The sequence below is a fragment of the Hibiscus syriacus genome, unplaced genomic scaffold (genome assembly GCF_006381635.1).
Source record: "Hibiscus syriacus cultivar Baekdansim isolate YM2019G1 unplaced genomic scaffold, ASM638163v2 tig00110391_pilon, whole genome shotgun sequence".
Lineage (NCBI taxonomy): Eukaryota > Viridiplantae > Streptophyta > Magnoliopsida > Malvales > Malvaceae > Hibiscus > Hibiscus syriacus.
Genome location: NW_024062719.1, coordinates 58,347 through 82,987, shown reverse-complemented (window position 1 = coordinate 82,987; position 24,641 = coordinate 58,347). Strand labels below are relative to the sequence as shown.

The 24,641-nt window shown below is 37.5% G+C and overlaps 2 protein-coding genes, 1 long non-coding RNA gene and 1 pseudogene across 3 annotated transcripts; 3 read left to right on the top strand and 1 right to left on the bottom strand.

Moving 5' to 3' along the window:
* Window positions 1-2,484: 2,484 nt before the first annotated feature.
* Window positions 2,485-4,073, top strand: LOC120123199 (potassium channel AKT2/3-like). The gene is made up of 5 exons (XM_039142138.1): window positions 2,485-2,596; window positions 2,680-3,001; window positions 3,093-3,284; window positions 3,365-3,440; window positions 3,522-4,073. The coding sequence occupies exons 2-5, from the start codon at window positions 2,969-2,971 to the stop codon at window positions 3,677-3,679; spliced, it is 459 nt and encodes a 152-aa protein (XP_038998069.1). The 5' UTR covers window positions 2,485-2,596; window positions 2,680-2,968; the 3' UTR covers window positions 3,680-4,073.
* Window positions 4,074-4,837: 764 nt separating this feature from the next.
* On the bottom strand, window positions 4,838-8,420 carry LOC120123133 (serine hydroxymethyltransferase 6-like). Its single transcript, XM_039142098.1, has 4 exons — window positions 7,262-8,420; window positions 6,089-6,494; window positions 5,302-5,403; window positions 4,838-5,199 (listed from the first exon to the last, which is right to left on the bottom strand). Exons 1-4 carry the CDS (start codon window positions 8,303-8,305, stop codon window positions 4,979-4,981), a joined length of 1,773 nt encoding a protein of 590 aa, XP_038998029.1. The 5' UTR covers window positions 8,306-8,420; the 3' UTR covers window positions 4,838-4,978.
* Window positions 8,421-13,420: 5,000 nt separating this feature from the next.
* Window positions 13,421-13,824, top strand: LOC120123215. Its single transcript, XR_005516173.1, has 3 exons — window positions 13,421-13,492; window positions 13,596-13,667; window positions 13,782-13,824. It is a non-coding gene; the product is annotated as an uncharacterized LOC120123215 (long non-coding RNA).
* A 639-nt stretch (window positions 13,825-14,463) lies between these two features.
* LOC120123174 lies at window positions 14,464-23,892 on the top strand (annotated as a pseudogene).
* Window positions 23,893-24,641: the final 749 nt, after the last annotated feature.

Genomic DNA, 24,641 nt, shown 5'->3' with positions numbered 1-24,641 from the left:
TTAGATCATTTGGAATAGGTTGTCTGGCCTCTCTGCCTAAAAAGCCTGCATGCAAAAGAATTAGAAGGCATACTCGGACAACGTCGACGTCATCCATCCGAGTAAAACCATCTTTATTATTCAAAAATCTTGTCAGGTCTTCTACGTGTAGACTCGGCCTCTCCAGCTCAGGAAAAACCCGGGATAGCCATGATGGGCGGGTAATGTGTCTAGTGTACCGACCTACATCATCGTGTCCAAAGCGTAGACCGGTGATTAAGCAAAACTCCTCCCGCCCAAAACACGTATACGCCGGTGGAAAATCAAACCATATCTCTTCATCACGACGTTGTATAGTCTCTGGTAGATCGCTAGTCATGGTTTGAAGAAACAGGTGTGTCAACATCGCATCTCCACCGGGATGTTGTACTTTCAGCCATGGCCCGAAGCATGTATCCTCAAACATTTTTCTTTGTGCAGGTGAAAGCTTCGACGCAATTGTTTTGGCCAGGCTGACTTTATTTCTCAAGGTCAATTGAGCCGAATAAAAGTTCTACAAAAACAATAACATACTAAATTAGATATACCAAAAACTACACTGTGAAGATATACCAAAAACAATAATAAACATAAATAGTAGTAGTTTATTCATCAAACTTAAATATGCAACACTGTGAATTTCGTATTTGTCTTTGTTTTTTGGTTGAAGTAATGCAATTCATTCAAGTTTCAATTTGCAGAAGAAGAATTGTTTCTGAAAATGAAAACCGCAACACGAAAATGACTATCGCAACGAGAGATTCGCAACGCGAAACTAAAATCGCGTTGCGATTTGCATTTCGCGTTGCGATTCTTGGTTGATTTAATAAGCAATCTAAGTGAAATGGTTAATCTATTATTGAAATTACCAGTAAACTTATCATCAATTTCAATATGAAAAACCTAATAATAATGCAAAATTTTCAAAAAGAAAATAATTAAAAAACTAACCCTCGTTGGTTGATTTGGTTGATTTTCCATTTCTGATTGTGAGGGTGGCTCTGAGAGATGGAGATAGACGGATTTCGCCGGAGATGGGGACGGATTTCGTCGGAGATGGGTGAGAGAGTGAGAGATGGAGATGGGACTGAGTTGTGATTTTAGGTTTTAGGTTATGAGTTGCGATTACGGGATATACTGTGGACAGTTCAGTGTTCCAATATATTAATATTCATGTTTGGAATTTAAAAATAAAATACTTGGCCAGGATACTAATGGCGCTTTGAAAATCGCATTGCGATTATGTATTATCGCGTTGCAAAAGTCAGTATCGCGTTGCGAAAGTAAGTATCTCGTTGCGATTTTTTATTATCGCATTGCGAAAGTCAGTATCGCATTGCGATTTTCCCAATTCGCGTTGCGATTTACTTATTCGCATTGCGATTTTCCCAATTCGCGTTGCGATTTACTTATTCGCATTGCGAATTGGGAAAATCGCAACGATACTGTAGACCATCGCAACGCGATTTTCAACTATCGCATTGCGAAAATGCAACGCGAATTTGCGATAATGGAGATCGCGTTGCGAATTAGCGATCGCATTGCGATTTTGTTGGTCATTTTGGCAAATCCGGAAAAAGTTGGTTAAAATCGTATATTATATGGGATTTTTGGTCACTGAAGTTATTTTCTCTATTTAAAATAGGTGGACCAAATTATAAATACATGTAAACTTATTGCATGAACAGTTTGAATCCTTGTATTGAAGAAAATAATAATCCTCGATTTCTTTATTTATTTATTTATTTATTTATTTTTGTAAATTTGATTACCACTTATGTAGGCACACGTGCTTTAATATTTAATGTATAGACTGACGGAGTGACTTGATTGATACAAAACTGATATTTTGGGGACTTAATCAGAATATTTTCAAGTTTAGAGATTAATTTTGAATCTAAGGCAAGTGATGAAATTTAAGTTGATTACATTCGTTTTGGATACGCTACTGCAGGTGACATTATTTCTGGTTAATTGTGCTGTATGCCTTTACTACCTGCTAGCTCACCGATACCCACACCGGGGGGAACATGGTTAGGGTCGGTGAACCCGAATTTCCGGGAAACGAGCCTTTCGATCCGATATATCTCGGCTTTATATTGGTCCATCACCACCATGACCACTGTTGGTTATGGTGACCTCCATGCAGTCAACACTATGGAAATGATCTTCATAATCTTCTACATGCTCTTCAACCTCGTCTTGACCGCTTATATACTTGGTAACATGACCAACTTAGTCGTTGCAGGAACTCGTCAGACCATGGAATTCATAAGTACTTACCACTGTTTGAACAATTCACATTGTATAAGTACCACATTTACTTAAATTACCGGTTGATGATGCAGAGGAATAGTATCGAAGCCGCTTCGAATTTCATATCGAGAAACTGGCTGCCCCCGAGGCTGAAAGAACAGATACTGGCTTACATGTGTTTAAGGTTCAAGGCTGAGAGCTTGAACCAGCAACAACTCATCAAACAGCTGCCGAAATCGATTTATACAGGCATTTGTTCTTGCCAACAGTGGAGAAAGTGTACCTTTTCAATGGCATATCAATGGAAATTCTGCTGCATATGGTGTGCATACTATTCTTGGTAATGGTTATTATTCGTTTATAGCATACGGAAATTAACGTCGGCGTGTTCGATATAATGTTCAGGTCGCGAATATGAAAGCCGAATACATTCCGCCGAGAGAGGATGTGATAATGCAGAATGAAGCACCAGATGGTTTTTACATCATTGTGTCTGGAGAAGTGGAAATCATTGACTATGAGATGGAGAAAGAGATAGTCATCGGAATGCTTCATTCCGGGGACATGTTCAGAGAAATCGGTGCGCTTTGTTGCAGACCTCAAAGATTTTTGTTCCGAACTAGGACGCTTTCTCAACTATTGAAGCTCAGAACGACCAATCTGATCGAATCCATGCAGACCAAACAAGAAGATAATGTTACTGTCCTTAAAATTAAACTTCCTTCAGGTATGTCAAACATGTACTGTATCCGTTTTCGGAGTACTCGTTCAAAAAATCTAGTTAAGGACTAAAAGATTGAACCTGTGTTGTATTGCAGCATAACAAAAGGCTAAAGGATCTTAAAATTGGAGGCTTAGTAGTGGAGAGTGGAGACGAAGACGGTGATCCGAAAGACATCGGTATTAATTTGATGAACATGGCCGATATCGGCAATGCAGCTTTCCTCGATGAGCTTCTCAAAGCAAGGTTGGACCCTGACATTGGAGATTCTAACGGAAGAACACCCTTGGTATGCTTCTTTCTTGTTCACCTTTCTGGTCAAGATGTTTAGAAGAATGTTCATGCATTAGTCTGTGTGTGATTCCTCAGCACATAGCAGCATCAAGAGGGCATGAAGATTGTGTGCTGGTACTCCTCAAGCATGCTTGCAATGTACATTTACGAGGTCCGATACGATGTTAACACCGTTGATGAGAGAATCGATCGAGTTCTTGTGCCGCATCTCGTTATTCTGTATACGTGACAGATATAGATGGCAACACCGCACAATGGGACGCGATATCCACGAGCACCATTCCATATTTAGGATCCTGTATCATTGTGCTGCTATTTCCTTCACTGCCGATGACCTCTTATGCATGGCTGCGAAAAGAAACGATCAAGCAGCGATGCAAGAACTATTGAAACAGGGATTGAACGTGGATGCAAAGGATCGCCATGGACTAACGGCATTACAGATTGCCATGAAAGAGAAACATGAAGAGATGGTTAACCTACTTGTGATGAATGGCGCAGATGTCATCAATGCAAACACATACGAATTTTCTTCAGAATCGTTGAATGAAATGCTGCTAAAGAGAGAGATTGGACACCGGATTACAGTAACCGAGACGACTTCCAGTGAAGTAGTACTGGAGAAACTCCAAGGGGTGCCTGTAGGCAAACTAGAGAAAAACAGAATACTGGACCGTCCAAGGGTGGGCATTTATAAAGGTCACCCACTGATGGGGAAAGAAACTTGTTTTATGGAGACTGGGAAGCTAATAAGTTTGCCAGATTCATTTGAAGAGCTCAAGGACATTGCTGGTTTGAAAACTCAAGCTCAAATGAAACTTGTCATCTACGATACAGTTACTTGTAAAGCAACTAACTTGATTCATTTCTTCAGGGAAAAAAATGGGGATCGATATGAAAAGTGCGATATTACTGATGAAGCCGGGGCTGAAATCGATTGCATTGAAGTGAGCAGAGATAATGATAAGCTCTTCATCGTTGAATAACTAATGAATCACCATCATGTTGTAAGAGTTGCTTGAAAAGATTAATGCTCCTTCAGTAGCGTGCATTTTCCACAAGGATAGCAGAGTCAGTACAATTGTAAATTACAATCCTCGCATAATCAGGGATATGTTTATCCTTATACATGAAATTATCAACAATATTAGAAATGTTTATTAGAAGAATCGTATTTTTTATTTGATTTTAAAATATATTTATACATTTACTAATAATATTAGAAATAACTAACAAACCAAATACAAGTTACATGGATTGAAACGAGAGAACTCTCTCTCTCTCTAGAGAATATGAATTCGGACAATTTTATCTTCAAAGTACACACATTTAAACTTTAAAATATATATCCAAAGTCGAGTTAAACTTTTCATCCTCAAAATTTAAACCTAAAACAAAAGACATCGAACTTTTTTTCATTATACATTTTTCATCCACAAAACTGGAATCCTTGTCTAGAGGAGGACTAGTTCTTCACAACTTGACCAAAAGTGATAATGATCTTTAATCCAATTCAAAAAAAATCAGCACCGTCATTATCAAAATTGCGCAATGTTTCCAGGCACCGTTACAGAAAAAAACATGATGGTGCAAGCTGGTTACAGGAAAAATAACCCTCCCCCACAGTTCCTCCTCTGCAGAGTAATTGGAATTTTAGTCGCTCGGTATGAAGGCACATTAACAATTCATTCAAATGTCAAAGCCTGGCATTGCAAACTGAGATGCAAACGCCTCAACTTGTGACCGGAGCTCCAAAAGATCCTTATTTTCGAGGAGGCTCTTCACGGAGGTCTTCTGCAGCTTATGGTCATGCTGCATCGTGCTAGCGATATGTGCAGCTCTGAGGAGAAAGTTTGTGATTGTATCGAAATCAGACTCTAGGCAACCTCTCGATGTCATGGCGGGAGTACCTGCAGAAATAAACATGCCAAGTCATGATAATATGAACCTAAACATCCCCTATAAAAGGTAAAGAAACTTACAAGTTTTAATTGAATGAGAACTACACTCACCAATCCTTACTCCACCAGGAGTAATGACACCATTCTCGCCAAAAATAGCAATTTTGTTCAGGGTAATATGGCACATCTCGCACACCTTCTCGTAAACTTTACCTACAAAAGGAAAACCAGAAGATTAGACATTCTAGGACATGGAAGAGAGTAGGGATATGTAATCAAATTTCCAGCAACCAACAGAGATTTCCTGCACGACATGTTGCCAACAGATAAATCTACAGGAACAAATGAAAATGTGCAAGTTACATGCGTGTAACAGAGGCAGAAGCAGAATGAACTGACTTTGAAATTTGAATTCCTTTTATAACTTGAACAATTTTGGTATTTGGCAATCGCACTCCAATCACAAGACGTAACAAAACTGTACAAAAGTTCTACATGCACACATACATATATGCAAGACTTAGGGAGAGTCGATAAAATATATTCCCGGACTAAATATGAGTAATAACTTTTTTACTTTGGGTCACTAGACAACAGCAAACAGCTGTCCATCCCCAAAAGGAAACCATCAAATAGAAGGGAAGGCAGAAAGAGGGAATCAAATTAGTTAATACATCCCATACTGATACAGTAGTCTCTTACAGGCCATTAAAACATCCCCTGCAAGAACAAATTACCAGAAGCATGATAACGAATCCCTCAGTTAATTAAACCAAGACAGTTAACATTAGCAACAGACAAACAGTATGTTTGAATGCAAAACACATTTAGGTTCAACTTCATATCATACACTAACAATTATTTGAATGCAAAGAAGATTGCCAACAAAGCATTCTACCTGTCAACCCAAAAGGTCTTAGATCCCAGAGTAACAAATGATTGTCTGTGCCTCCAGTAATTAGCTTGCATTTTCTTCTCAACAATGAAGATGCTAAAGCCTGAGCATTTTTCTTCACTTGGTGCATATAGGCCCTGTACTCTGGTGTAGCAACTTGCTTCAACGCTATGGCAAGAGCAGCAATATGATTATTATGTGGTCCGCCTTGCAAAGATGGAAAAACAGCAAAGTTTATCTTTTCCTCAAAATCATATTGCTCGTTGCAATCTCCTTGGCTTAGATGCATTCCGCTCTTCCTTGGCTTTTTACCCTTCCTATAGAAAATTATACCTCCTCTGGGACCTCGGAGGCTTTTATGGGTGGTAGAGGTAACAATGTCACAGTATTCAAAGGGATTAGCAGCTTCCTGTAAAATTTTCAAATTATTATTGGGATTCATTTCCTAAAAAGCTACAGCTATCGTGAAATTTTTGAAAATCAATAACCTGAAAAGAAGATAGAAATTCATAGGCATATCCAAATAATGAAAGTTAGTCATTATTTCCCATTTCTAACAAGCCAATAATGATAAAACAAAAAGAACTAAAAGAGTGCATTTCAATCAAACAAACTAGAAAGACCATCTCCATCTATAAATTTTTCCATTACCAATACCAGAATCCAATGATGATAAATTAATATTTGATCGCCATGTCCAGAAATGAAGTCAATTCATTAGTTCCCATTTCTAACATACCTCCAATAGGTAATGGCTAAACTAAAAACTCAAAGAGTGCATTCGCATCAAGCAAAGTAGAAATAATATCTCCATTTACAAACTTCTTCATTACCAGTTCCAGAATCACTACACCAGTAGGCCCTAGTTTGAAGTTGCTTATGTTAATATTAGTTGCCTTAGAAACCACCTTCTATATTAAAGAAGTCAACAGCACAAATCGTCCTCTAAAAGATTAGCTTTACGAAATTCAGAAAACAAAGGCGCATTAAGTAGATTGGTGACAAATTTTAAGTCAAACAGTAAAATGGAATAGTCGATAACAGTACATTTAGTGTTGGTCCACCATGGAACCACATCAAGGCAATGTAAATGAATTCCATCATTAGTGACACACAAAACTGACCCCATAAAAGCAAAGCACCTATTAAACAGTAGTGATTCACAGTATATCACACCTTGGCAGCAATAAGTCCACTTATCTGAGCCATGTCACACAGCAGAACAGCACCACACTTATCAGCAATCTGTCTAAACCTTGCATAATCCCACTCCCTGGGATATGAACTACCACCACAGATTAGTATCTTGGGCCTGAAATCAAGTGCCCTCTCCTCCAATTTCTCATAATCAATATACCCAGTTTGAGGATTCACTTTATAAGGCAAACTCTCAAAGAATATAGTTGCCCCAGAAACTTTCCTCCCATTTGGGGTATAATAACCATGGCTCGTATTCCCTCCGGATGGCGTATCTAATCCCATGATCCTATCTCCGGGTAATAGCAGTCCGGTATAAACCGCAAAATTGGCCGATGTGCACGAATAAGGCTGCACATTGACACCCCAGCACTCGGCATCAAGCCCAAAAGCTTCCAATGCACGTTTCCAGCAAAGGGTTTCGATTTCGTCTATGTACTGATTCCCACCGTAATACCTTGCTCCCGGCATCCCTTCGGAGTATTTGTTGGTCAAATGGCTTCCAAGGGCCTCCATAACGGCGCGGCACACGAAATTCTCAGAGGCTATCAACTCGATTCCCATGAACTGCCTCTTTTTCTCCTGTTCCATCATGTCAAACATGTCAGGATCTGCCACGTGGAGCGGCTGGCTACCCCACGATTTCACGGCCGCTTTTCTGGTCTCGAGACCCAGTTCCGGCGTCATTCGTTTCAACAAAGAGGGCGACGATGAAGAAGAGCAGCTATCTCTCCGCCTTTTGAGACACATGGGATGTCCTAATATATGGAATTCTTCGGTTTCCCTACTCTCTTCATTGTCGTCGTCGTGGCTCCTCTCCCTTTCTATCGGGTTCCCGTTTTGGTGCGGTTCGAGGAGCCGGAGAGGAACCGGTCGGGTAGGGTGGTGGGTGGAGTCCTTGGTTCCCAGATGAAGGGTAACGGGATCATCGGCGATCTGGCTCCGGTGGGAAGATGGCGACGGAGATACTAGCCCTAAAGAGAGGATCGATGAGGTATCCGTCGATTGAGATGACAAGTCCATCAAACTTTAAAATCACAATAAAATAATAATGATAATCAGTAACAACGGTAATCAAAACATGAACAGAAATTGGAATTGAAACAATTGAGAAAAAATTACGAGTTTGTATGCGTATAAGAAACCCTAAAACCTGGGTTACGGTTTATTCAACTAAGGATGTGGTTGCTTTGGGGTTTAGGTGGGGAATCGGGATAGGGTATGAAGGTGAGGCGACGGGAACCGGTGAATTCCAGGGGGCATTAAGGATACTCGGATCCGGATCGGTTCAACCTTCCCAACACTTCAAATGGAAGCTGCTGGATGTCTAATTTGGACCTAGAAGAAAATCTTTAGCCTTCAGAAATTAAATTGTTTTTTTTCTTTTTAAAAAAAAAGATAAAATAACTTAGAGACCGAAATTGTCTTATAATATACGATTTTAACTAATTTTTTTTGGATTTGCAAAATTAACCAACGAATTCGTAACTCAATTTCGAATTCTCAATACGAAAGCCAATTTCGCAATACAATTTCTAAATTCGCAACTCGAATTTGGAATTCGCAATACAGAAGTAGAATTCGCAACTCGAATTTGACATTTTCGCAACATAAATTTCTGTTTCACAACTCGATTTTTAAATTCGCAACACGAGTTTTGCTTTTGCAACTCGATTTTCGAATTCGCAACGCGCAACGCGTATTTAAATTTCGCAACTCATCTTTTAATTTCGCAACATAAATGTTTTTGGTATATTCCCTAAATTGCAACTCATAACCTAAACCCCTAAATCGCAACTCAATCTCATCTCCATCTCTTACTCTCTCTGGCGATATTCGTCCCCATCTCCGACGACTCCCTCCATCTACATCTCTCACAGCCACCCTATCACAACCATTCACGGCCACAAATGAAAAATCAACCACCAAGAGTTAGTTTTCTTAATTTATATTTTAAAATTTTTGTATTATTATTAGATAATTAATCATTTTCATATTTAAATTGATGTTAAATTTACTCGTAAGTTAAATTCAATATAATATTTTACATATAATATAGATAGATTAACCATTTCACTTAGATTGTTTAGTAAATTCATTTGGTTGCTGCCAATACTGCTAAACAGTTGTTTAGTCTTTAAGTCTGTGAAGTTAGTATTTGGTAAATAGACTTACATTATGACATCGCCCTTTGTTTTTTAGTTAAAGTAATGCACTTCATTCAAGCTTCAATTTGCATAAGAAGCGTAGTTTATTCATCTTCAACCAACTTGTAGCTTGAGAACAATTTGTTTATTTCAAGAAACTTAAATTCGCAATACGAAAATCGCAACTCGAACATGAAATTCATAACTCGAAAACGAAAATCGCAACTCGAAAATGAAATTCGAGTTGCGAATTTCATTTTTGAGTTGCGATTTTCATTTTTCGAGTTGCGATTTTCGTGTTGCGAATTTAAGTTTCGAATTGCGAATTCGATTTTTGAGTTTCGAATTCGATTTTCTTGAAATAAATAAATTTTCGATGCTTAAGCACTTCTACGCTCAACACTTATGCTGAGAGACCTTGAACCTGCACTAAACCTATATGTTGTTCTTTTTGTTTATACTTATGCTTACTTCTAGAATGTTATCTGATGCATTTGTTGAACTATGATAAAATAATGACTTGGGTGAATACCGGGCTAGGTTGGATTAATATCATATTTGGTTTAATAGTATTAAGATTAGATAAGATATCTATATTTTCTCTGTTTAATATCATGTCTGTTTTCAGTGTATAACTTAGTATTTTTATTGTTTTTGTTAGGAATTTTTTTCCGACTGCATTGACTTTAAGGAATAAATTAAGCCTAGCCACTATAATTGCATCGACACTTACACATGTCCAAAGAAATTTGTTTGAGAATACTTGTTTCGGGCCATGGTTGAAAGTACAACATCCAAGTGGAGATGCTTTGTTGACTCATTTGTTTCTACAGACCATGACTAATGATCTACCCGAGGGGATATCACGTGGCGATGAGGAGATATGGTTTCATTTTCCACCGGCGTATACTCGTTTTGGGCGGGAGGAGTTTTGCTTGGTCACAGGTCTACGTTTCGGACGACACGATGAATTAGGTCCGTACACTAGTCATATCGCCACCCCATCATGGTTATTCGGGTTTTTCCTAACCTGGCAAAGGTGATGGCCACTTTACACGTCGATAATTTGAGCAGATTACTTCTTAAAGATAATTTTACTTGGATTGATGACCTTGATGTTGTCCGAGTATGCCTTTTGTTACTTTTGTATGCCAGTGTTTTAGTAAAGCAGGGAATACAACCTATTTGTAAGGATTTAGTATTATTGGTAGATGACCTAGATGCATGGAACGTGTTTCCGTGGGATTCATATATATGGAAAGCTACTTGGAAAAAATTGTCATCTGCCTTTGAGGATCATCCTAGTTTGCATGGGCATGGTTCCAAATACACTTTGGTAGGCTTTATTTGGTCCTTTAAGGTAAGAAATATATAATGTTTCCAAAATTAATTATTTAACAATTACTAAAATTAATGTTTGTGTATTATATTGTAGATTTGGGTATTTGAGGCATTTCCCAGCATGCGTACTTATGCCATCAAGAATTCAAATGATATTCCTAGGGCTATTACTTGGAAGAGGATTCGTCATTTGGATTGAGATGAGATACTACCATATATGACGATCGATGATGTAAGTAAACACAAATACTTATTTAAATTGGTGTCTATTGGGTGTACATACACACACACACACACACACACACACACACACACACATATATATATATATATATATATATATATATATATATATATAAACAATTTATTACTAGTAGACGTTTGACTTTATTTGGGTTTTTATATTGATTGGAGGCAAACTATCCATTACAGATATTGATACCCACATAGGCTGAGGTTGCCACTGATTGGTGGCAAGCTAGTAGGCGTTTTTTTGATGGGACGGATGATGAGCACCCCCACTTTTTCATCGAGTCGATTCTTCACCTCGACACCGAGATCCATCACCTCATCGAGCCGATTCTCCACTTCGACATCGAGATCCATCACCTCATCGAGTCGATTCTCCACTTCGATACCGAGATCCATCACCTCATCGAGTCGATTCTCCACGTCGGCATCGAGATCCATCACCTCATCGAGCCGATTCTACACCTCGACACTGAGATCCATCACCTCCAGTCGACTCTACACCTTGACACCGACACCTCATGTTAGGCGACCGACAAAGATGCCATGATATTTATCTCCGCGTTCTTCACCTCCACGGGATCAGTTAGGTGCTTTACGTGATGAGGTAGGTGCTTTACGTGACGAGGTCGGTGTTTTACGTAATGACAATGGTGCTTTACGTGATGAGGTAGGTGCTTTACGTGGTGAGATAGGTGTTTTACGTGATGACAATGGTGTTTTACGTGATGAGGTAGGTGCTTTACGTGATGAAAATGGTGCTTTACGTGATGAGGTAGGTGCCCTACGTGAGATTATTTCATCGTTGCATAATGAGGTGTGTATTCTACGCGAGCATGTAAGTTTGTTTAATTTTATAAGAAATATTATACTAAATATGCAATAAATATAACCTTTTTTCGATATTATTTATTTATTTACTGATTTATGTATTAATTTTTTTTTAGAGGCCCAATGATATGTTACATGATAACCACTATAATTCTGAGCCAGACCAACCATCTGCCTTCAGATATATGGATATCGTTTTTGTTGCATACACATCAGACGTCGTGGACCTGTCATTACGTCTCATTTCACCCCAATAGTTCCAAGATTGTGTAAGAGGAAGCCTGATCCACCTACTATTATTCAGGGTCCACCTCCCATTCTTCAGGATTCACCTCTCATCGTTCAAGAGGCCCCTCCCATCATTCAGGATCCACCCCGCATCGTTCAAAATCCACATTCTATACTATGTAGATATATTGGTAAACCCCCTCTTGTGCCCGGTATGCTGGATCTAATATGGCTTTCGTATCAGTTACCGGCCAGTACCATTCCTCAGCAGGAGATATGCACACTACCAGACACAGTTAAGGATAATTCCGTTTGGGCTAAGACCGCAGTTGATTTTTATCTACATGAGCGGAGCAAGGGGTGCTTTCACCGACATATGCAAAATCGACCATACACATTTGTTTCTTGATCGGTCTTGGTGGGGTGTTTATTAAGGGTTGAAGACAATGGCTATTTCGAATGGGGGTAAGTATTATATTCTTTTTATATCGATTTTGAGTATTTTTTTAATTTATTAAATTCACTAATATATGTATTTTTTTATAAAACAACATATTGATGCATGGGTAACACGACTTCTAATTTTAAGGAAATTGAAGAAACTCAAAGAGACGCGATAGACTATTATGCCTTCGTCTTTTCACTCAACTCACTTGCAGGATCAGAGAGACACTTCATATGCGTTAGGTAATGGCAAATCTATCATTTATCCTGAGTGGTGGGAGGTCGATAAGGTTAGTATTATTTTTGCATATTTAAAGGTGTTCATCAAATTTATTTGATGTGCGTAGTTGAAGTATTATTTATTTAATATTGTAGGTGTTTATCCCTGTTATGCAACGTCGTCATTGGTTTCTCGTCGAGCTTCAGCTCCCATCACTGAAGACGGTAGTATATGACAGCTGTTTGAATTACATACCATTGTCTGCTTTGAAAGATATTATTTGTAGGGGATGGACCGATCTTTTGCATAAATACTTGGATGTGATTGCTTATTGGACTAATTCAGGAAACGAGAAGCCGAATAAGTTAAATGTTACAATGATGAGAGACGAGACAGAGCCACAACAAGCGTTAATAGCCAGAGAGGATTGTGGTTCGTTTGTATGCATGTGTTTGAAACGTATGACGAAAGGAGGCAAACACTTTCTACATCCGACAGATAGAGATAAATGTGCAGTAGGGTTGTGGTTTTGACATTTTATGCCTAGATAGATATATACGAGACGTTGCCTACCTGCATCCAGTGGTTGATATATAACAGCAATTGGTACTGAAAAGTTTACTTTGTAATTGCCTATCTTAGTTCTTTTATTTTACTGAAATATGTTCTTTTCTACAGATACTTGCAGGGTAATTACTGAAGTGGATTAATTCCAAGTGAATTGGGGAACTTATCTTCACTTTAATATTTGTAAGCTAAGTTATTTCTTTTGCTAATAAATGTGGGCTAGAATGGTAAAGGGCAGTGTGTTGGGAATGATTAATGATGCTTACAGTGTTTTTCAAAACTGCAGGGATATCTCAAGCAACTCTCTCAGTGGATCTATCCCTCCTTCAATTGGAATGCTAGATAAGCTCGTTACATTGTTAGTTCACTTGCTTCAAAATTGTTTAGCTTCTAAAAATGGGTATTTGCTGCGTTTACTTTATGATTTATTGAATTTGAACTGATCTTTGTTGATCATATTGAATTCCTAAAGCAATGTGTCCAACAATTTTTTGGTTGGCCCTATTCCATCACAAGGAGTTTTTAGCAGCTATATTGTAAGCTCGTAAGTATAAACTTTTTCTACTATGTTCAATAAATTGTCATTTATGTGCGATGTTGGCAAATTGTAATTCAAAAGGGTTTCAGGAAGTGTTATACGTGATACACTTATTCTATACCTTCAGAATCTTCATCTTCTGGAAAGTCAAAGAAGATTGATGTACTATCATTAGGCTAAACAGTTTAAAATCTTTCTGACAGTTTTGTTGGGAATCGTGATTTATGTGGAAGGCAAATCAATGTATCATGCAAAAATGACAATGAAGGAGCTATAACAAATTTCGGATCTGGATCAGGTAAGCTGTATACATTTAGAAGGTATAACTCTTTATTTTTGGTGCTCTATTCAGTGTTAAAAATATGGATATGAAGAATTTTCTCCATCAAATCTGAATTCCTCACAAGTTTCTCACCTTTGTTCTTGTATATATTGTTTTATTTTGGAGGTTATTTTGGTAAGTATTTCAATCTTTTTCTTGCAGCTCAAACTCAAGGTAGCAAAAATAAATACTCTAGAAGACTTCTCATTAGTGCATCAGCAACTGTAGGTGCACTACTTTTGGTGGCACTTATGTGTTTTTGGGGTTGCTTCTTATACAAGAAGTTTGGTAAAAATGAGGGAAGAACTCTGGCCATGGACTTCAGTGGAGGTGTTCTTTCAAATTGATCTTCAATTTTGGAAAATTTAGCTGTTTTCAGTTTTCATGTTTACTCTCTAAAATTTGAACATCTTTATTGATATGACTCAGTTTTCATGTCTATGGTGTGAATTTGTCATGACTGTCAGTTAGATTGGATATAAATGAACCTGCAAGTTCTAAATGGAGCAGTACAACAAGCATAAAATTTGAGGTTTGGGCAAAGCTTGTTACAGTCATGCTCATTACTTAGTACTGTTAGATTTGTCTAGAAATTAAGTTGACAAGTTGGAAATTTTATCTTGGTTGGTGGCCAACTTATTGGAAATTTCATCTTGGTTGGTGGCTAAACTTTGAACATGTGAATTTCATATTTGGCGGCTAACTTGTACACATTGGAAAATTCTTTGGTAGGTGGCCAAATTTTGAACATATTGTTCTTGAAACTCAACTATAAATAGGCCTAAGTATTTCCATTATAAATCATCCCAAAAACAAGTTCTCTCTTCCTCTTGTATTCTTCATTCTCCCACTTTGGGAATTCCAAAGAATTTCATTTGTTGTATTATTGGCGATATAGTGAAGTTATCATCCGGTGTGGTACCCGAGGAGTAGATGATATTCTCGTCGAACCTCGTAAATTTGGTGTGTTCTCTCCTTTATTATTTTTTATTCGGTTCTTTTCCATTGTGTTTCAATATTCAATAGTTTGACAGGTTTATCCGCTGTGCAACCTTTGGTGATTTTAATCTTGACATTTTAGGTCAATTTTAAAACTACGTTAGTGTGGGAAATAACCCGTTTTCCCCAATAATTGGTATTAGAGCTTCGGTTGAGGTTATCCTGGTGGTTCCGTTGCTGAAAAGATATAGTTTGTGATATTGAATATTGTTCGTTAGAATTAAAATGCCAAAATACGGATCAATTGAGACATCAAGCTCTTCATCTGGATCGGTGAGGAGGGTGATGTCAAATGCAAATTTCTCGGTGGAGTTATTCGATGGATCCGGTCATTTTGGCATGTGGCAAGGCGAGGTGTTAGACGCTTTATTCCAACAAGGTCTAGACATCGCCATTGAGGAAGAAAAGCCTGAATATATGGAGGAGAAAGAATGGGGAACAATCAATCATTTGGCGTGCAGCACGATTCAATCTTGTCTTTCCAGGGAGCAGAAGTATGGCTACAAGAACGAGACTTCTGCAAGTAAGATGTGGAAAGCTTTGGAGGAAAAATTCCTGAAGAAAAGCTCTCAGAATCGTCTCCACATAAAGAAAAGATTGTTCAGATTTGATTATCAACCAGGCACCAGTATGAATGAACACATCACTGCGTTCAATGAGCTAGTGGAAGACTTATTGGGCATGGATGAAACCCTCAAAGATGAAGATTTGGCTTTGATGTTGTTGTCATCTCTTCCAGATGAATTTGAGCACCTTAAGACAACGTTACTTCATGGTAAGGATAATGTTACCCTTAAAGATGTAACTGATGCTTTGTATAGTTATGAACTTAGGAAGAAAACCAAGAAGGAGAGCAAGTACGAAGCAGCAGAGACCATGGTGGCAAGAGGTCGCTCGAAAAGTCAAAAGCCAAAGTAGAGAGGGAGATCAAAGTCGAAGTCCAGACTGGGAAAAGATGAATGTGCCTTTTGTCATGAGAAATGCCATTGGAAGAAAGATTGTCCGAAGCTGAAGAAGAAAGGAAAAGCTGCTCCAGATGCATGTGTTGCAGAGCATGATGCACATGACTCTGACATATCATTGGTTGCTTCATCAACAACATTCCATTCCGATGAGTGGATATTAGATTCGGGTTGCACCTATCATATGTCCCCTAATCGGGAGTGGTTCTCCGATTTAGTGGAACTAAATGCAGGAGTTGTTTATATGGGTAATGACAATGCTTGTAAAATTGTTGGGATAGGTTCAATTCGATTGAAGAATCAAGATGGATCAACCAGAGTTCTGACGGATGTCCGATACGTGCCCAGTTTGAAGAAAAATCTCATCTCGTCGGGAGCCTTAGAATCCAAAGGCTCAGTAGTCACTATGAGAGATGGAGTTTTAAAAGTCACATATGGCGCACTTGTGATGATGAAGAGCATCAGGAAAAATAATTTGTATTACTACCAAGGTAGTACAATTATTGGAGCAGTTGCAGCAGCTTCCGGATGTGATGATTTAGACGTAACCCAGTTGTGACATATGCCGTTGGGACATGCTGGAGAGAAATCCTTGCAAATTCTGGCAAAGAAAGGATTGTTGAAAGGTGTAAAGGCTTACAAATTGAACTTTTACGAGCATTGTGTTCTGGGAAAGCAGAAGAGAGTGAAGTTTGGCACCACTATACATAATACAAAAGGTATTGTAGATTATATTCACTCAGATGTATGGGGTCCTTCAAAGACATCGTCTTTGGGAGAAAACCATTATTTTGTAACTTTTATAGATGACTTTTCCAGAAGAGTTTGGGTGTATCCGATGAAGTCTAAAGATGAAGTGCTTCAAATTTTCCTGAAATGGAAAAATATGATCGAGAACCAGACTGGTAGAAAGATCAAACGTCTTAGGACGGACAATGGAGGGGAATATAAAAGTGACCCATTCTTTGACATTTACCATGAGTATGGTATTGTTCGACACTTCACTGTTAGACATACACCACAACAGAATGGGGTGACAGAGTGTATGAATTGAACACTATTGGAGAAAGTTCGATGTATGTTGTCTAATGCTGGGTTAGGTAAGGCATTTTGGGCTGAGGCTGTGACATATGCTGGCCATCTCATTAATCGTCTGCCGTCATCAGCGATAGGAGGAAAAACACCATTGGAGGTATGGTCTGGAAAACCTGCTACTGATTATGATTCCTTACATGTATTTAGATCCACTGCTTATTATCATGTGAATGAATCCAAGCTTGATCCGAGAGCAAATAAGGCTCTCTTTATGGGAATCACCCATGGAGTGAAGGGATTCCGCCTTTGGTGTTTAGACACCAAGAAGATAATTTGTAGCAGAGATGTTACCTTTGATAAATCTGCCCTAGTAAAGAAGGTAACAAGTGAAGCTGTCCAAACAAGTAGTACTCCGCAGCAGGTGGAGCATACTCCAAAACAGGTGGAGTTTCAGTAGATGATGATCCCAGAAGTTGATGCAGCTGATTCTTCAACTCCAATAGAAGAATTAGAAGATGAAGAGGTTCAAACCCAAGAACCATTAAAGACACCAGAAATACTTGCAGTTACAAGGCCAAGGAGAGAAATTCGTAGACCTGCTCGATTTGTTGATATGGTGGTCTATGCTCTTCCAGTTGTTGATGATGATATCCCTATCACTTACCAAGAAGCAATACAAAGCTTGGAAAGTGATAAGTGGAAAAGTACCATGGATGAAGAAATGCAATCTCTCCAAAAGAACGACACTTGGAAACTGGCACAATTACCGAAAGGTAAAAGAGCCATTGGATGCAAGTGGGTATTTGTAAAGAAAAATGGATCTCATAACAAGAAATATGTTCACTACAAGGCACGGTTGGTAGCTAAAGGATACGCTCAAAAGGAGGGAATTGACTACAATGAAGTATTTTCCCCTGTTGTGAAGCATTCCTCCATTAGAATATTGTTGGCCTTGGTAGCACAGTTGAATTTGGAGCTAGCTCAACTTGATGTAAAGACGGCTTTCTTGCACGGTGATTTAGAAGAAGAGATCTATATGACACATCCATAAGGATACAAAGATAATGGTTGTGAGAAATGAGTTTGTAAGCTGAACAAATCGCTATATGGATTGAAGCAATCTCCGAGGCAGTGGTACAAGCAATTTGATAGCTTTATGAGGAGGCAAAAGTATACTAGAAGCAAATATGATCATTGTGTGTATTTGCAAAAGCTCAAAGATGGATATTTCATTTATCTTCTTTTGTACGTTGACGATATGTTGATCGCTTCGAAGAGTCAAAAGGAGATAGACAAATTAAAGGCTCAATTGAATCAAGAGTTTGAGATGAAAGATCTAGGTGAGGCCAAGAAGATTCTTGGTATGGAGATAAGCAGAGATAGACAGAGAGTGAAGCTTTGTTTAACACAGAAGCAATATCTGAGAAATGTATTACAATGTTTTGGCATGAATGAAAATACCAAACATGTAAGTATCCCATTGGCTTCTCATTTGAAACTTAGTTCTCAATTATCTCCTAAAACTAATGAAGAACGAGTGCATATGGCAAAAGTTCCATATGCTAATGCAGTTGGGAGCTTGATGTATGCAATGGTGTGTACGTGTCCTGACATTTCACAAGCAGTTGGAGTTGTGAGCAGGTACATGCATGATCCTGGAGAAGGACATTGGCAAGCTGTGAAATGGATTCTACGGTATCTCCAACAAACCGTGGATGTTGGTTTAGTTTTTTGAACAGGATGAAGCACTTGGTCAGTGTATGGTTGGATATGTTGATTCCGATTATGCTGGTGATTTGGATAAACGTCGATCAACTACTGGGTATTTGTTTACTCTTGCTAAAGCCCCAGTAAGTTGGAAGTCTACATTGCAATCTACGGTGGCCTTGTCTACTACAGAGGCAGAATACATGGAAGTTTCAGAGGCTGTAAAGGAAGCAATTTGGCTTAACGGGTTGATGGAAGACTTGGGAGTTGTTTAAAGTCACATTAGTCTCTATTGTGACAGTCAGAGCGCTATTCACTTAGCGAAAAAACAAGTCTACCATTCAAGGACTAAGCATATCGACGTGAGGTATCACTTTGAACTTGATTAACATCCTAAAAGTATGAAAACCTTCGGGTGTGTGGCGCTTGTGAGCGTAATTAGAGGCACTACAAATTTGGGGGAGTTGAAGAAGTTGAGTAGGCTTGGTAATTTCAAGCCAAGGTGGAGATTTGTTAGATTTGTCTAGAAATTAAGTTGACAAGTTGGAAATTTTATCTTGGTTGGTGGCCAACTTATTGGAAATTTCATCTTGGTTGGTGGCTAAACTTTGAACATGTGAATTTCATATTTGGTGGCTAAATTGTACACATTGGAAAATTCTTTGGTTGGTGGCCAAATTTTCAACATTTTGTTCTTGAAACTCAACTATAAATAGGCCTAAGTATTTCCATTAGAAATCATCCCAAAAACAAGTTCTCTCTTCCTCTTGTATTATTCATTCTCCCACTTTAGGAACTCCAAAGAATTACATTTTTTGTAATATTGGCAATATAGTGAAGTTATCATCCGGTGTGGTGCCCGAGGAGTAGACGATATTCTCGTCGAACCTCGTAAATTTGGTGTGTTCTCTCCTTTATTGTTTTTATTCGATTCTTTTCCATTGTGTTTCAATATTCAATAGTTTGACAGGTTTATCCGCTGTGCAACCTTTGGTGGTTTTAATCTTGACATTTTAGGTCAATTTTAAAACTACGTTCGTGTGGGAAATAACTCGTTTTCCCCAACAAGTACCTCATAACCATCAGTTTTCTTTCGAGGAAATTTTGTTACTTATAAGACTTTCACCCTACAGAATGTTCGCTTGTTGAGGGATGATGGCCGCTCCATTACCAGAGATCTTGACGGGTATCCCGTCACTTGCAGGTAAAGATGAATATTTTTCCAATTCTCAACAATATAAACGAACTGATTGTTGACAGCAATTTAAATCTTGTGCAGTGGCAATGCTCATGACAGTATGGTAGTCTTAAAGCAAGAATCTCAATATGCGAAGGCCACTGATCGCAGTTTTTCGCGTGTAATTTATTCATGTCTACTTCAGTTTACTGAAATACATCTCTAATGTATCTTGAATAAGAGCACTAACTGGAAAATTTTACTTGTTTCAGTTTACCATGCAAATAGAGCAAGGGATTCCAGTTTTATCCAAGTGGTTAATCTTCAACCATTTCAAGTTTGTTGCGTCAAAGGGCATCAAACTTAGACCAGCTTTTCTCTTGACAAGGCAAGTATGTTGAAGTTTTCCCCCTTTTCCCTCTGCCATTGGTGCAGAGAAAATTGATTGGAATTCATGGCTTGACTTAGAAAAGTGCATGATTCGCGCCTGCTCTATAGTACTTGTTACATAGTTTTAAATTTGCTTAATTCTTACCTTTTCTCTGATAGCTTGATAGGTGGTTCGATTGTAGGAGATATGGCTCCATAACAAGCGTTTGTAATTAGTGGTCTAGGTAGCGTGCGAGGGTATGGTGAAGGTGTTGTTGGATCTGGAAGATCGTGTTTGGTTGCTAATACTGAAGTGACAATTCCTTTTGTATGTAATTACTATTTGCTTTATTTTTATATAGAGAGCATTGTATTCTAATGTTTAAATGTAAGTTATGTTGAAGTACATGAAGTGTGGGTTATGTATTTGCATGTCTTGACATTTTTTTTGGCTACAATCAGAACAAGATGTTGGAAGGTTCTGTTTTCCTGGACTGTGGAACTGATTTGGGCTCGGGTCGGCTTGTACCTGGTGAGTCTTATTCATCTAGTTGCTTAAAATGTTGTATGTAAATGATAATCAACTCTTATGATTCCAACCTTATGTTAATTCTCAACTAATTGCATCTTGTATAACATGTTTAAAATAGCATGATTTGGCTTTGTAAGCTCATGAAGCATCTGCTTCATTTTTGTATTTATCATACGACTATGACCACCCTGAAACCTCTACTAGGAGTATAGGAAGCCGGGCCGTTGGTGCCTGCTGACCTCTCCATATTCTTCTCTTGAATAGTTCTTTCAGTGCATCAAAAACGTCCCAGTCTTTTATTTCTCTGATCTGTTTTGCTTGCACTTCGATATGCACATCATGAACAATTATCATCTAGCGACTAGCATTGAATCTCTTATTATATGTATTACGTGTAACATCCTCAATAATGTGTTAGTGATTTAATTGTAATATTTTTAAATTCAATGACCAAATTAAATAAATTGAAAATTGAAGGAATTAATTGAAAGATGTAAGTGTATGATTAATTAGCAAATGAAGGAAGAGTAAAAGGGTAAAAGAGTCATTGAATAAGGGGATGAATAAAATATTAAATGGGGGTTATCTTATAACCCACGTGGGGCTTATGTAGGAAACAAATGTTTTTAGATTTCTCTCATTTCTTCTTCATTCTTTCTTCATCTTCTTCCTTCTTCCTTCATCTTCTTCTTCTCCATTCATCTTCTTCTTCTCCCAAACGTGAAGCACATAAGCTCAAGGTAAGTTTGATTTCTTTTAATTAATCCTTCAAATTCAAGCATGGTTTTGATTCATGAAGCTTTAGGAAACATGATGGAAGGGAAAAGGGACTTAGAAACTCAAAGAGTTTTGAGTTATAAAAGATTTGAAAAATGAGTTTTTGGATGAAATTTTGATATGGGTGAGTTTTTGAAGTTTGAATAAGATTTTCGACTTGTCAAGAGGTTAATTAAGAAATATAGAGTGTTAGAATTGGATTTAAAACATGTTGAAATTTTGTGTATGATTCTTGAATTTCATAAAGATGTGAGGATATTGAGGTTAAAGATGGGATAAATGAATATTAGTGAGGCTAAGCATGTGTATGTAAGTTAGGATATGTTATTAGTATACTAATCTGTATCAATGTATTATTATGTAGATATAGAACGTAATCCCGTTCTGGAACAATCGAAGGATTAGAATCGAGTCAAAGTAAGCAAGGCTAAGGTGAGTGCATATATTAGATAGAATTGCATGGAGATAACCTTGCGATAAGTCTATCTCTTATAGTTGAATTATTATTTCATAGCCATGTACATGCATAATTCATACATGCTTTAATGTGATATAATATGAATAAATATCGTTATAAGAGAATTAATTCAACTATGTGAAATAATGGAAATGATCATATGTGTACATGTGAAGTGAAATATGTGTACTCATTTACCTCCTGTTCTCAATAATGTACATGGGAAATACAAAGGTAAAGTGAAGTGAAACTTGCAAAAGACGATAAATTTCATATATACACGACATGATCATTATATGTTGTAGTGTAATGGATACATGCAGGTTATAATGTTACAATTGAACGGTAAGAGTGCATGTTTCATGAATTCATTGTTATATATTTTATTATGCCTCACTAAGTCTATGACTTAGCGTGTAAGTGATTTACACGTAGGTACCAAGAACCAAGAATAGCAGAAATAGGAGTGGCAAGAACAACAACACTACTAGAAGATCATATAAGAAGTAATTGATAAAGTATATATTTTGATTTGTGTAGTATGTTGGCATGTAAGAAATGTAATAAGTTGGTTTTAAACGTATATATGTAAATGGTAATTTTGTATAATGATGAAAGATTAAATTTTAAGAGTTTATGTATGTTTTACGGAAGTACTGTAGCAGGGGAATCGGTTCCACTCTGACAATCTGGAAAATTTAGCATTTAGGTACTGTAGCAGGGTACTGTTTAGGGTACTGTTCACGGTACTGTTAATTAATGTTCACGGTACTGTTCATACCATATAATACTGTTCATAAATACGTGTTTGCCTCAAAATTTTATACCGAACATAATTTAATAGTATATTATCGTATTTTCTTAAAAATAAGTTCAAATATTCTGTTATTTAGTAAGGAAAAGTGTTTTAAAAAGTCAATGTGACATCTCGGACTCGTATTTGAGTTGGGTACGGGTTGGGGTGTTACATTACGTGTGTGAACCTAGCCTATATTTGCTTATTGTTACTCTTTTTAACTTTCTTGCAACTCTAGGAGCAACCATACAATTGTCATTGCCATTGTTTATTTTATGAGACAAGTCGAGTGTAGATAGTCTTGAAAATGCCATGCAATTGAAAATTTCCAAGAATTGAATTGGTTAGTTATAATTCTAAGAAATAAGAGTGTGAAAGAAATAGAACCTTAATCTTTTTTTGTAGTATTTTATGTTATAGAAGTTGTCATATATCACTAATTCACCAGTGAAGCAGAACTCTGGCCATGGACGTCAGTGGAGGTGATCTTTCAAATTGATCATCAATTTTGGAAAATTTAGTTGTTTTCAGTTTTCATGTTTACTCTCTAAAATTTGAACATCTTTATATGACATTGTTTCTTCAGGGGCATCAATTGTTATGTTTCATGGAGACTTGTCATACTCATCTAAAGACATCATTAAGAAATTAGAAACTTTGAACTATGAGCACATTATAGGTACTGGGGGGTTTGGGACAGTGTACAAACTTGCAATGGATGATGGAAATGTGTTTGCTTTGAAATGGATTGTGAAGTTGAATGAGGGATTTGATCGTTTTTTTGAAAGAGAACTTGAAATTCTTGGAAGCATAAAACATCGATATCTTGTAAACTTGCGAGGATACTGTACTTCACCAACATCGAAGCTGGTGGTAGCCTTGATGAAACTCTTCATGGTGAGGCTCCCTTAACATTTTTATTCAAAAGCAGTTCATTTCTTGGCATAAAGATGAAATGCACATTTTCCTTTGTTTAACTAAACCATAAGATTCAAAAAAAGTGAACGACATTCAAAATTGAATTCGTAATTCGAAACTTAAATTCGCAACACGAAAATCGCAACTCGAAAATGAAATTCGAGTTGCGAATTTCATTTTCGAGTTACGATTTTCGTGTTGCGAATTTAAGTTTCGAATTGCGAACTCGATTTTCGAGTTATGAATTTTATTTTTGAGTTGCGAATTTGATTCATTATGGTGTTCATTGTTCAAAGTTTCACCTATTTATCTAGAGAAATATGAACTAGATTATGTCTGTAAGAACAATGAATCAGCTATGTCTATAATAGTATAGTGAATGAAAATAGAATCTCCATAAGATAAAAATTCCATTAACATATATTTACTATTAGAAACAAAATCTAAGAAGTTTCTGAGTCATCAAGTAAAAGTTTACCACAGATTCATATCTGCATAATACAACGTTTGCATCTAAAAATCACCTAAGTTAATAGTCCCAAAAGGTGAAGACGATTGTGATTGGGATTTTGATTTTGATTTTGATTGCGATTTTGATTTCCCTTTACTTGCCACCATATGACTTTGGATTTTGATGAAGATCCATATTTTGGTGGAGGAAAAGATGATTGTGATGACACTGGTGATCCACAGGTCAACCTTGTATGATCACTTTCCTTGCAACGACTACATGCTGATATCTT